This window comes from Protopterus annectens, chromosome 5.part0 (assembly GCF_019279795.1).
Source record: "Protopterus annectens isolate FY-2018-M chromosome 5.part0, PAN1.0, whole genome shotgun sequence".
Taxonomy (NCBI): domain Eukaryota; kingdom Metazoa; phylum Chordata; order Ceratodontiformes; family Protopteridae; genus Protopterus; species Protopterus annectens.
This window is the reverse complement of record NC_056735.1, coordinates 29066306-29080932: the sequence shown is the minus strand read 5'-3', so window position 1 is coordinate 29080932 and position 14627 is coordinate 29066306. Positions and strand designations below refer to the sequence as shown.

Sequence of the window (14627 nt, the reverse complement as noted above, 5' to 3'; positions counted from 1 at the left end):
GGTGTGTGTGTCTGTGTGTGTGTATATATATATATATATATATATATATATATATATATATATATATATATATATATAAGACTCACACACACATACACACAGACACACACACACACACACACACACACACACACACACACACACACACACACACACACACACACACACACACACACCAAATAATCTAGTGAGAGAAAGGGTTACTGCTCCTGGTTTGGGAGAAATTTGCTATTATACCATGACCCCCCATTAATATTCCAAAACGTGCACGCTGCTTGGCCAGCGTGCACATTGTAAATCGACTTATACTAATGGAAAAAGGTCCGGTCGCCCGGACTTTTTTCATTAGTATAAGTCTCTTTTAAAACACTGTCTCGCTATGTTAACAGAGTTTAACATAGTGACACAGGTTTAAAAAAAGCAACGGAGATCTCCGTTGCTTTTTTTAAAGCTGTCTCGCTATGTTAAACTCCTTTAACATAGCGACACAATGTGTAAAAAGCAATGGAGATCTTGCTTTCTCCGCTGCTTTTTTTTAAAATCTGTCTCGCTATGTTAAATGGGTTTAACATAGCGAGACAGCTTTAAAATAAGCAATGGAGATCTCCGTTGCTTATTTTAAAGCTGTCTCGCTATGTTAAACCCATTTAACATAGCGAGACAGGTTTAAAAAAAAAAAAGCAACGGAGAAAGCAAGATCTCCATTGCTTTTTACTGTTTCGCTATGTTAAATGGGTTTAACATAGCGAGACAGCTTTAAAATAAGCAACGGACATCTCCGTTGTTTATTTTATAGCTGTCTCACTATGTTAAACCCATTTAACATAGCGAAACAGTAAAAAAGCAACGGAGATCTTGCTTTCTCCGTTGCTTTTGGCCACAGCTCTGATGTACTGCGTAGGCATGCGCAGTACATCAGAACTGCCATGATACCAGACAGCTGCGGAAGGGCAGCAAAGAGGCATTATACAATGCCATTATTTAAGAAAAGTAATTATTTATTTTCTTAAATAATGTCATAGTATAATAGCAATAACCCACTTCTGGGTGTGGGTAATGCAGGATTTACCCATGGTTGTCTTTGTTTGGTCCCTTGGGCTTCACCCTCGGGACCAAACCATGCCAACCGTGGGTAAATCCCACATTACCCACACCCAGGCGTGGGTTATTGCTATATTGGCTACAGGAGCAGCATGTTTTTAATTGGCTTGTCTGCTTTACTTTGTTTAAACATAGTATGCTTGTGGGCATCAATGCTGTACTTGTGTGGTATGTGATTGCCTAAGCACATCTGAGGACATCTAATTGCCTATGACCTCAGATACACCTGGGAAGTGCTGTGTGGTTCAAAATGGCACAAATACTTGTACACTGTTAATAACTCTTTTAAACTGATTGAAGTATTTGTGCCATCTGGTATTGTAAAAAAAATAATAAACAATCCAGAAAAGGCTGTACTGTTTCTGACATGCATCACAATGTGTTATACTTAGTCTTTTGTAGAGTACAGTTGCCTTCAGTTGTGTATGGCTGCACAAAGTCATGGACAGCTGCAGATGGCTGAGCACATTTGTAGACATCTGCATGCTGTTGTTCACATTTACACATAGTGACCCTATAATTCTATTGTAGAGTTTTGATCTTGTTGTAAGCAAACTATAAAATGTCCCTCTGCACTTACATTTTTATAAGATTGTTGCTCCATGTCATTAAATACTTTATACTAGCTAATTATTGCTACTATTTTCACTGAAATTGTATCTTGCCTTTCCTACATTTTCATTGAATTAGTACTTGCCATTTTGTGATATTAACTGACTATACTACTAACTGAGTGCAACTGAAACTATCTGCCTAATGTGCCAAAGAAGCCAAACTGCTAAGTCATGGTTTACAGCACTCACAATGCTAAGTTGTGGTTTACAGCCCTCACAATCCTAAGTCGTGGTTTGCAGCACTCACAATGCTGGTTTACTGCACTCACAATGCTAAGACATGGTTTACAGCACTCTGCGAAGTCGTAGTTTACAGCACTCACAATGCTAAGTCATGGTTTACAGCACTCACAATCCTAAGTCGTGGTTTACAGCACTCACAATGCTGGTTTACTGCACTCACAATGCTAAGTCATGGTTTACAGCACTCTGCGAAGTCATGGTTTACAGCACTCACAATGCTAATTCGTGGATTACAGCACTCACAATCCTAAGTCGTGGTTTGCAGCACTCACAATGCTGGTTTACTGCACTCACAATGCTAAGACATGGTTTACAGCACTCTGCAAAGTCGTAGTTTACAGCACTCACAATGCTAAGTCATGGTTTACAGCACTCATAATCCTAAGTCGTGGTTTACAGCACTCACAATGCTGGTTTACTGCACTCACAATGCTAAGTCATGGTTTACAGCACTCTGCGAAGTCATGGTTTACAGCACTCACAATGCTAAGTTGTGGTTTACAGCACTCACAATGCTAAGTCATGGTTTACAGCACTCTGCTAAGTCGTGGTTTACAGCACTCACAATGCTAAGTCATGGTTTACAGCACTCACAATGCTAAGTCATGGTTTACAGCACTCTGCGAAGTCATAGTTTACAGCACTCACAATGCTAAGTCATGGTTTACAGCACTCACAATGCTAAGTTGTGGTTTATAGCACTCACAATCCTAAGTCGTGGTTTGCAGCACTCACAATGCTGGTTTACTGCACTCACAATGCTAAGACATGGTTTACAGCACTCTGCGAAGTCGTAGTTTACAGCACTCACAATGCTAAGTCGTGGTTTACAACACTCACAATGCTAAGTCATGGTTTACAGCACTCACAATGCTAAGTCGTGGTTTACAGCACTCACAATGCTAAGTCATGATTTACAGCACTCTGCAAAGTCGTAGTTTACAGCACTCACAATGCTAAGTCATGGTTTACAGCACTCACAATGGTAAGTCATGGTTTACAGCACTCACAATGCTAAGTTGTGATTTACAGCACTCTGCGAAGTCGTGGTTTACAGCACTCACAATGCTAAGTCGTGGTTTACAGCACTCACAATGCTAAGTCGTGGTTTACAGCACTCACAATGCTGGTTTACTGCACTCACAATGCTAAGTCATGGTTTACAGCACTCTGCGAAGTCATGGTTTACAGCACTCACAATGCTAAGTCGTGGTTTACAGCACTCATGATGCTAAGTCATGGTTTACAGCACTCTGCTAAGTCGTGGTTTACAGCACTCACAATGCTAAGTTGTGGTTTACAGCACTCACAATGCTAAGTCATGGTTTACAGCACTCTGCGAAGTCGTAGTTTACAGCACTCACAATGCTAAGTCGTGGTTTACAGCACTCACAATGCTAAGTTGTGGTTTATAGCACTCACAATCCTAAGTCGTGGTTTGCAGCACTCACAATGCTGGTTTACTGCACTCACAATGCTAAGACATGGTTTACAGCACTCTGCGAAGTCGTAGTTTACAGCACTCACAATGCTAAGTCGTGGTGTACAGCACTCACAATGCTAAGTCATGGTTTACAGCACTCACAATGCTAAGTCGTGGTTTACAGCACTCACAATGCTAAGTCGTGATTTACATCACTCTGCGAAGTCGTAGTTTACAGCACTCACAATGCTAAGTCGTGGTTTACAGCACTCACAATGCTAAGTCATGGTTTACAGCACTCACAATGCTAAGCCGTGATTTACAGCACTCTGCGAAGTCGTGGTTTACAGCACTCACAATGCTAAGTCGTGGTTTACAGCACTCACAATGCTAAGTCATGGTTTGCAGCACTCACAATGCTAAGTCATGGTTTACAGCATTCACAATGCTAAGTCGTGGTTTACAGCACTCACAATGCTAAGTCGTGGTTTACAGCACTCACAATGCTAAGTCGTGGTTTACAGCACTCACAATGCTAAGTCGTGGTTTACAGCACTCACAATCTGCTGCTATTGCTTTCACCGAGACTGTATTACCAGTTGCTGATGATCACACTGCAGTTATAATTCTCTGTTGTTATGGCAGCTGAATCTGACTGTGAGCTGTCATACTGTAGTGATATATATTGTGCGACCGCTACTGTTAAACTGTATATGCAAGCTGTATTTGCAGAGTGCCATTGCTGATTTACTGTGATTATAACCCTCTGCTATTATGGCAACTATGCAAGATTGCTAAACCATCATATTGTGTTGAACCAGTTGCTTATACTGGTCGCACTAATCTCTTGCCTAGTATTATATTCCTCAAACTACCATCATAGTGAAACAAAATCAGAAGTATATAAAAATAGCACTGCTCAGCGAGAGAAGCCTTAATAAGAAGTGTTATAGCACTCCCTTCGGTGTTAGCTTTTAATGCCTACCAGTCATTTAGACCCTCCTCTGAAAATATCTGTGTTATTGGAGGTGGCATGTCCACATTCCTAAAAAGCCCAATCAAATCACCACTTAATAAGGCAAGATATGAGCTTGGGCCCCTACATATACTACTTGCTGCCAATAAATCTGCACCAAATTATAATGACCAACAGAACCCCCTCCATGTCATTTGCAGCCCACAAGGCACATCTAAACAACTGGATTCACTCCTCATTGAACTAAGTTCTATTATTCTGGGAGATTGCAACTAAATTTTCATAAAATGGAAAACCTTCACTACCATAAATAAGAATGTACAATGTTTCCTAGGTTTCATAACTGCTAGCTCTATAGACTAAATAGCTTGTGTTCTAACTTGGGGCTCAAATACATGTACTCCACATTGGTATAACCCCACTATGTTCTACACCTACAGTTGCCTCATAGATTCATAGGTTCATAGGTGTACACTAGGTTAACGACCATTAGGGCCCTTATAAGCCTAGATGTGCAACTCAAATATAGCCCACAAACTTGATTTGTATATTGGGAATTTACTGACTGCCTTTATCAATTAGAGACACACCACTGATTGCTCCTATAAATTAGAGACACACCCACCAGACCAGGGGTGAATTTCCAATTACCCATCCATTGTTCCAAGTTGTGCTTAAATAGGGTTAGTGAGGAATTACACTTCACATGGATGGGGAACCTATTCCAGAAAATGGGAATTGTCTGAGAAACATATCTACCTCTCCATTTATGCAAGCACAATTTAGGTCTTTTGATTTACTATTTCTGATGCTGTTTGTTTTGTTGATGTGCAAAAGGTTCATAAAACATGGTGGGATCCAGGGATGCCTTCTTATGCCAGGCAAAGATCACCTCTCAGAAGACAGGTTTTGAGGTGAGGAATGCAGGACATTGTGCTTACTCCCTGTATTCTTTTTGTATGGAACTTTTGTAGACATTCCAGTTGCTGCATGGGTCTGGTCATGTACACACCGAAGGGGGCATTATACTCTATGATGGATTTGATGAGGGCTGAGTACAGTGGTATGATAATCTCTCTGGACCTAAATGCCATGTTCTTAATAATGAGTTGAGCAACATAAAAATTTCTTACTACCTTGGACATATTGATTGAAGGCTACATTATTATCTATATAAATACACAGATCCATGACTAGTGAATCAGCTTTTTGGGGTGTTTTATTGATAATGTAGTTAGCAAGGGTGGCCAACTTCCCAAAATGTATTGTACTGTATTTCTTGGTATTGAGTTTTAAGCAATGGTTTTGGCACCAAGCATTTGTCTATGGTAAACCTTCCTGAAGAGTGTTCTCATCTTGAGAAGATTCAATGACTACTGCCAGTTTACAGTTATCTGCGAACTTGATGTGACAATGGCCTTTGACATCCAAGATGTAGATACCGAAGAGCAGCAAGCTCAGCACTGAGCCCTGAGGGTCCCCACTGGTGACAGGCTTCTTTGTGAAGGTGGCCTCACTGATCCTAACCTCTTGAAGTCTATCATAAGACAGATAGCTATCCTGAATAGTGTAAGCAGTATGCTCCACTTTCCTCGCATCCATTGCGTTAGTGACCTTTTCAAAGAAGTGCAGCTGGTTCAGTAAGCATGATTTTCCTTTGACAAAGTGAAACTGGGATGGATCTGGTGTCTGGAGGTCTTCTGTGTCCTTGTTGATAATTTCCATGATAATTCTTTCCCTGGCTTTACAAATAAAACTAAACAGACTAATGAGTCTGTGGTTTCCAAGATCTGTTGAAGGTCCTCTCTTTTGAAGGGGGATGACCATCACAGTACTTCCTTTTCATGGCACAAACCTTATTTTAAGACTATAGTGATTCTAGGGGTCATGATAAGTCATATTTTATATTGTTCAGGAAGCATCCTGGGTTGTTATTAAGGCCCTTTGAGGCTGTGTTCTTGACTTTAGTGAGTGCAGCCAGTACATGCTCCCTAGTTATAGTTGGAGGGGTTATGTTTGAAGGTATTTCTTGGGGAATGGTTGCAGGTGAGAGACTGATAAAGTTGGAACTGAATTTGTCTGCTAACAGGTTTGCTATATCACCAGGCTCGTGAATGTGGCACCATTAACCATCAGTCCAGTACATTACTGTGTGCTACCCTTGAGGTTTTTGACATAGGATAGCTTTCACCTTGGAGGCTATCTTAACCGCAATGTTTTCCTTATTTGACCTAAATAGCCCTCTTAGTTGTCTATGTAGTTTGATTTGAGAGTTTTTATCTTTATGGTAATTACCCTTCCTTTTTTGTGATGCCCACTATGTCTTAAAATAGTTATTAACTAACAAGTAATGTGGCAAGTTTCTAGACTTAATAATTACATTTTTTTTTCAAACAAGTTCTGTCTCTTTTTTTAAAAAAAATGTATTTTTAAACAGGATGAAATCTTAAGGATGTCCTTATATATCACTGATGCAATAAAAGATGTTAAATGTATTTGTAATGCACAAAAAAACAAAGGAATTGTGGATGTCCACCATTAACTAAATTAGATTGTTGTTTTGAATGAGACATTTTGTTTCATAATTGGTCCCTTGAAAAATCAGAACTCCAATAATGTTCTATGCATTGAAGCATATATTATAACTGTCCCACATTACTTAACAATGTGATGCACTATTACATTAATCAGAAGTCATTAGCTTGTACTTCTAGTTGTCTAGATTAAGAGACAGTGGTGCACAGGTGCCTCGGAGAGATTGGTTATCTGGTTCACATCCTGACTAGGATGTCTTCTATAATGAAGCGGCATTTCCTCCCAATATCTATCAGAGTTTTCACTTGTTCTCCTGTTTCGACCATCATCTCAAAGTCATGCAGATAAATGAATTGCCCAAGTTGTTGATAGAGAGATGTATACAGGGTGTGTGTGTTTGTGTGTGTGTGTGTGTGTGTGTGTGTGTGTGTGTGTGTGTGTGTGTGTGTGTGTGTGTGTGTGTGTGTGTGTGTGTGTGCTTACCTGTCTATGACTGCTTCCCTGCCTCATAACCACTGGTTGCTAGAACAGGCAAGTTTCAGTGTGATCCTAAGTTGGATAAACTAGGTATGGAAAAATTAGTGAACGAATAAAGAAGTTAAGAGTTGTGCTATATTCCAGTCTCTATGTCTGATGATAATGTACATTGACATACTTGGTGTAATCCATACCTATATATATCTCTCTACTAAAATACTGCGCACTTCACAGAAGTAGCATATCACAGCTGCAGAAGCACAGCAATAGTGAAGGCATACCTGCCGTAGCACAAGCATGCCTGTTGTCTCACAAGCACACCTAGTGTGCCACTCAAGGTTCTGATTATCAGCAGTTTGGAACACTGCTCCACTGACTTAATTTTCCCAAACAATGCAGGATGGCAGTTTCTATGTACGTACATAAATATCTAAAACATACATACCAGTGCTGATTGATGATGACTTAGGATTGTCAGCCACCATCAATTCTGCTTCTTGTGCTGCTGGTAAAAAAAAAAAAAAAACAGTATTAGATTAGTTTTTCAATAAATATACAAGTAGCATGCATGTGCCTGTCTTTACACTCAGTTACCAGCAGTAATCCTGAGTACCTAAGAAACAAATGTTCGTATCTCACCAAGTCAATGTTTTTGACCTTATTTTAAGGATCCTTTCCTGCTCCATTTTGTTCATGTAACTTTGTAATCTTGCAGGTATCCTTTTGTCTCTCTCTGTTAATCAATTTCAAGGAGAAAATGCCTCAACAGAGGCCTTTTTCCTTTTTTCTTTTCTTACTAATAGCCCTCTTGTACAGATAATTTATACTGTGTGATGAGAGTATTTTATTTAAAAGGTAAAACTCAGTAAGCACCTGTGTGCCTATCTTCAAAGGTGACCCAGAAGCACTGTCCTGTTTAAGTAATTTGTCAATTAAATGACTTGCTCTAAATCACAGTATGCAAGTCAAGAGAAAGAGAATGCTTCATATACAGTCTTTTGCAACCATCTTCAATAGGGTAGGCAAAGAAAATTAACAAAGAAATACAAATCCTCCACTGAAAAGTTAGATAGTTATAAAATGACAAAGAAGTCATAAACAATACTAAATGAAATTCAAATTCCAAAACAAGCAACAAGGCGAGAGACAGAAATTGTTGATCTCTTCCCACATAATGGGACAAGGCTGTTTAGAATGCTTAAAAAATAAATTGAATCTTTCTACTGCCTCATCTAGTGGCAAGGAGGCCTTTAGAATAGTCCCGTTAACTGATTTTGGAGTAGCTAAAAATGATTCAGGGTTAAATTTTGAGACATCATGAGTATTTTTGTATGAAATTACACAACAAGGGCATAGAAAACCTCCAAGCGCTGGACCCATCTCAGTTTGGATTTGTCAAGGGCAAATCATGCTTAATCAACCTGCTGGACTTTTTTGAAAAGGTCACTGTAGAACAGAGAGCTGTGTTGTAACTTTTAAGAAGCATTTCCAAGGACTGAACGTGCATATAAATAGCAAGCATGTGCTAGCTTCAGTGCCATTTTGAGAGTGCAGCCAGAGAGTGACCATGTACTAGTGTAATAGCTATTTCTTTGCTTATAAGTTTATCAAAGTTAAAGTCATTAAGCCTCAATCCTGAAGTGTTTGTACATAATAAATCTGCTTGAAGAGCACCCACAAAGGCACGTCTATTTCTTCCTGACTGGACAAGTAACATAGTGTCAGAAGTTGGGTTCTAGAGACTGCTTTTCGGAGCTATGAGGTGCAGGGTTAACAGTAACGTTAAACTAAGAGAACCAAGCACAGAAAAGGGCCAGAAATGAACAAAAGGTAATGAAAACTTGCACGTGCGATTAATTTTATAAAAAAGATAAAACTAAGCATTACAAGGGCACAAACCACATTACTAAACAAGCGAGAGGCACAAAAGGTTTATTAATTAAACAAAATGTTTAAAATTAAGATATTTCATAAAATTAGCATCAGAAAAGCACATGAGGTGTTTGGAATTACCTCGGAATTGCAAAGTGAGCATGTTTAACGCAAAACAGGCATGTTTAGAGTAAAATGAGCAGAAGAAAAGTATAATGGCATGAAAAAGATTAAATGACAAAACAAATATATTAAGGGCAAAAAGGGCACATTAAGCATAAATAAAGCAAGGTGACTGCATGGTTTCGGCAAAGTATTGTGTTAGGGCATAACTACTATTTCACATTGTATTCAGGGCATAGCTAGAGTTATTCGAAATATCTCAGAGTGTGCAAAAGTGCTTACAGTGTGTGTTTATTACTGTGCATTTATTCCAGAGTGTATTTGTGCAAAGTGCAACTATTTCGTGAAGTACAGTCAAAATATAGGCATTTCAAAAAGTTTCTTGTTCTGAATGTGTTTATTCACAAAGTGCCACCATTACAGAGTGTTTCTAGCACTGTAAAGGGTTATTTAGCAAAGTACACCCATTTTGGAAATGTTTCAGTGTGCTGTGTACTGTTTATTCGCAAAGTGCAATTACTTTGAAATATTTCTTATTCTGAGCTTCCTCTGCCCAGTTTACTTGCAAAGTGCAGTTATTTTGACATGTTTCTTACACTGATAAGAATTGGTTTCTTACAGTACAGTAATTTCAAGAGTATTCCTGGGCCCAAGAGACTTATTTCACAAAGTTCAGTTATTCAGAGGCTTGTTGTGCTATTGGGCATAGTTACAAATACTGGCATAAATTTCTGGCATATTTATACGTGTGCGTATTCGTTCCTACTTGCAAAAGCCTTCACTGGTAAGTGTTAATATGGCAGATGGATTTTGAAAAGTCTTATCACTTGTATTTGATCAGAATGTTGCAAAGAACTGGAGAATATTTGTGCAAGAGTACAATTTCTTTATACTAACAGCTCATTCTGATGAAGATGCATGCACCAGGGCTTTCATTTTACTAAATCTAGCTGGGTCAGGGGCCATTGAAAGACAGCATTCATTTGTGTATGCACCAGCAGCATATGAGGGAGAAGGTGAAAACCAACATATTGTTGCACAAGGTGAATAAATGGAAGACCCCGAGTATTTGAAACACAAATTCAGGGCAATGTGTAACCCCCAAACAAATATTACATTAAAAAAGGATATGTTTCACACAGCAGATCAGAAACCAGGGAAAAAAATTGCAGCTTATATTACTGACCTAAGAAACAAAGCTAAAACTTGTCGGTTTGGTGAATTTAAAGATGAGTTGATAAAGGACAGGCTTGTGTGTGGTATTAATATTGCTGCTGTGGGAAAGAGTTTGCTTTGTGACAGTGATTTAACTCTAAGCAAGACTATTGAGATCTGCTAGACAGCATGCAACCTGTGGCTAGTAAGAGCAGGCCTAAGGGCATAGCAGCTACAGCTCCTGCAGGTTTTACTGGGAGGTCCCATAGTTTTCCACCAAGTTCTAAGAAGAGAGCATGTTCAGTGCATTACAAAGGTGAGTCAGCAAAACCCAAATCCAGCTTTATCGTTAGCTGTCACAATTGTGGTGCCAATCATGAGTCTAAAGTGAAAAATGCTCAGCATTTGGTTAGCAATGCCACAAGTGTAAAAAATGGAACCATTTTCAAAAAGTTTTGCAAATCAAGTAAACCTCACATGGTTGGAAAGAAAGGTCACTTAGAAAAGCAAGTTGATCAAATAGAGAGCTGCAATTCTATTTTCTACATGGATCGTGTGTCATTGACTGGTGAAAAGGTTGATGCAGTGAATTTGTTGGAAAGAAAGAAATGTTTTGTACTGTCCAGATGAATGGAAATGCACCGCGCTTAAAGTAGACACTTGCTCATAGTGTAATGTTATGTCAGCAGACACTTTTGCTAAGGTGAGGACTGGTGAACAACTCAATGTGACTAGTTGTGCAAAACTTGTTGCTTATGGAGTTGAAGAAATTCACACCGAAGGCTCCGTGATGCTTTCCTGTTATTTGACTAGGAACTGTTACAGCTTGTTATTCTATGTAGGCCAAAGACCTGTGCGGTCATTACTGGGTCTCAGACAGAGTTTGATATCGAATTTGCTTTCCTTTACCAAAGAAGTTCATCATATAAGCACATATCCTAGTTCCAATTTTACTGAAGTGATTTTCTCAGAGTATGCTGATGTTTTTGATGACAAGTTGGGCAAACTTCCAGTTGTATATTCTATGAAGTTAGACCCAGAGGTCAGTCCAGTGGTTAGACTGGCAAGAACAGTTCCGATAGCTATGCAGAAGAAAGTTAAGGCTCAGTTGGATAAATTTTGCAGCAAGGTGTAATTTGTCCAGTCACAGAACCTACTGAATGGATGTCTTCCATGGTAGCAGCCCATAAAAAAGTCTCAGACGAAATCAAAATATGTTCTGACCCGAGATTTTAACAAAGCATTAAAAAGAATGCATCATTCAATGCATTCAGTTGAAGAAGATGCAGCCCTAATACCAAATTTCACTGTTCTTTCTGTCTTGGATGCAAAAAGTTCATTTTGGCAAGTGATGCTTGATCACAAATCTTCATTACTGACTCCTTTCAGTACCCTGGTTGGCAGATATAGATTCCTCAAGTTGCCATTTGGAATACATTCTGCAAGTGAAGTACTTCAGCATGCAATGCAGCAAATTTTTTCAGGTTATCCTTGTGCCATAATAGTAGGTGATTTATTGGTTGGAGGCAACGGTGAAGCAGAGCATGACAGAAACCTTAAGAAAGTTCTAGACAGGGCATGTGAAGTGAACTTAAAGCTGAATCCTCTGAAGTGCAAACTCAGAGTACCAAAAGTCACATACATAGGTAATTTATTTACTAACACTGGCTTGCAACAAGACCCGTCCAACCAAGCAGTCATCCTTGAGATGTCAGCACCGGATAATTTTCATGCTCTACAATGCTTTCTTGGTATGGTCAACTATTTAGGCAGGTTTATACCAGACTTCAGTGAGTTGACAGCACCTTTGAGAGAGCTGATGCACAAAGATGTTACATGGTTTTGGTTGGAACAGCACCAAAGAGCATTTGAAGACCTTAAGCAGAAAATTGCCACCCCACCTTCATTAAGATAATATGATGTCAATAAACCAGTAACTCTTTCCTGTGATGCTTCAAAATTTGGTCTTGGCACAATTAGTCTTCAATAAGGCAAACCAGTAGCCTATGCATCTAGAATTCTTACCCAAACTGAAATGCAATATGCTCAAATTGAGAAAGAACTTTTGGCAATAGTATTTGCATGCTCCAAGTTTCATGATTATATTTATGGTCAAGATATTCAGATTGAAACTGATCATCAACCTCTAGCCACTATTTTAAAGAAGCCAAGGCATTCAGTTCCAGCGAGATTACAAAGAATGATACTCAAATTGCAAAAGTACATCTTCAAAATGGTCTATAGAAAAGGCAGACTTCTTTATCTGGCTGATACTTTACCAGATCGCCCAGAGATACAACGGAATGCAGAGAATTTTGACTTTTATGTCATGGAAGCAAGTCATTTTTCTACCACAAGACTTGATGAGCTGAGAGATCATACAAAGACTGATCCAATTTTGAAAAAGCGCAGCCACTACATTAATGTTAGATGGCTGTCAAAGCAATCTAGTTACCACCTGAAGTGTCAACTTATTTTCCTTACTGAGATGAGATGTTGATGGAAGATGGCAATATTTTCGAAGGCCCTAAAATTGTTGTTCCTGGTTCCTTACAACAAGAATATGTCCAGATTTTGCATCGTGCTCACCCAGGTTCTGAATGTGCCAAAAGAAGGGTGAGAGGACTAGTATTCTGGCCTTCTCTAGTAAAAGATATCGATAAAGTACTTTCTTCTTGTTCAGTATGCAATAGTACTAAACCACATTTGCAGAAAGAATCACTTCAACTACGTCAAGTTCCTGAACTACTTTGGTCAACAGTACCCACTGATATATTCGATTGGAACAATCAGCATTACTTAGTATTGGTAGACTCTTATTCAAACTGGTTTGAGATCGATTTACTACCTAATCTAATGTCCACTGCAGTTATCACCAAGTTGAAACATCATTTATCAGTCCGTGATAGTCCACACAAAGTTATTTCTAACAATGGTACCCAGTTTACCAGTCAGTTGTTTCAGATATTTGCAGAAGAATGGGGCTTTGTACATGTTACTAGTAGTCCAGAATATCCACAGTCGAATGGACTAGCTGAGCATGCAGTACAGACTGCAAAGCAATTACTGGAGAAGTCAAAGTGTGCTAATACCTATGTCTTTCTGAATTTACTCAATTTCAGAACCATACCCGTGATGATATACTTGGCTTGCCTGCTCAGAGACTTCTATCTAGGCAAACCAGAACAACATTGCCTATGAGTTCCAGTTTATTGAGGTCTAAAGCTAAAAATAACAAAGCCATCAAAGCCCAGTTGTTCAGACAGCATTCCTTCCAGAAATCCAGTTATGATAAATCAAGCAGATTTCTTCGTCCATTGAAAGAAGGAGAGACAGTGAGGATACAAATGATTAAAGGTTTTTAACTGTATTGGTCAGGTAACAAGTATATGTGCAGAGCCAAGATCCTATTTTGTGAAATCTGAGGATGTGGAGTACAGGAGAAATTACAGATATCTACTTCCTGTATCAGAACCGTTATTGCAGCATTGTTTCTATGATACAGACTTTAGAGCTCAGAGCAACCTGGACGTAGTTGTATATATGTATCTAGTTCTGTATAATTGCATGACAAAGAATTATTTGTATTGATTGCATGTCAATTAATGTTGTCAATATTGCATGACTCATTTCTCAAAGAAGAAGGATGTAGAATAGTGTGTGTGTGTGTGTGTGTGTGTGTGTGTGTGTGTGTGTGTGTGTGTGTGTGTGTGTGTGTGTGTGTGTGTGTGTGTGTGTGTGTGTGTGCTGTACCTTTAAGAAACGTTTCAAGGTCAGCACGTGTATATAAACAGCATACAAGTGCTAACTCTAGCTTCAGTGCCATTTTGAAAGTGCAGCCAGTGAGTGAGCATGTATGAGTGTAATAGCTCGTTGGTTTATAAGTTTACCTAAATTAAAGTTATTAAGCCTCAATCCTGATGTATCTGTACATAATAAAGCTGCTTGAACAGAACCCATGAAGGCTCATGTATTTCATCCTGACTGGATGGGCGACAGTCACCAAAGCAGTGGATGAAGACAAAATGATACACACCACATACCTTGACCTGGCCAAAACACTCAGGTATAGTAGAAAAGCTAAATGACCTGGGAATAAATCCCTGCG

The 14627-nt window shown here is 39.1% G+C and overlaps 1 protein-coding gene across 1 annotated transcript in view; it reads right to left on the bottom strand.

Moving 5' to 3' along the window:
- LOC122802457 overlaps positions 1-7861 on the bottom strand; it is a 271537-nt gene extending 263676 nt beyond the window's left edge. Inside the window, exon 1 of the mRNA XM_044072079.1 lies at positions 7815-7861. Within this exon, the coding sequence (XP_043928014.1) occupies positions 7815-7854 (40 nt within the window). The 5' untranslated portion in view covers positions 7855-7861. The remainder of the gene's footprint in view (positions 1-7814) is intronic.
- Between the last annotated feature and the right edge of the window lie 6766 nt (positions 7862-14627).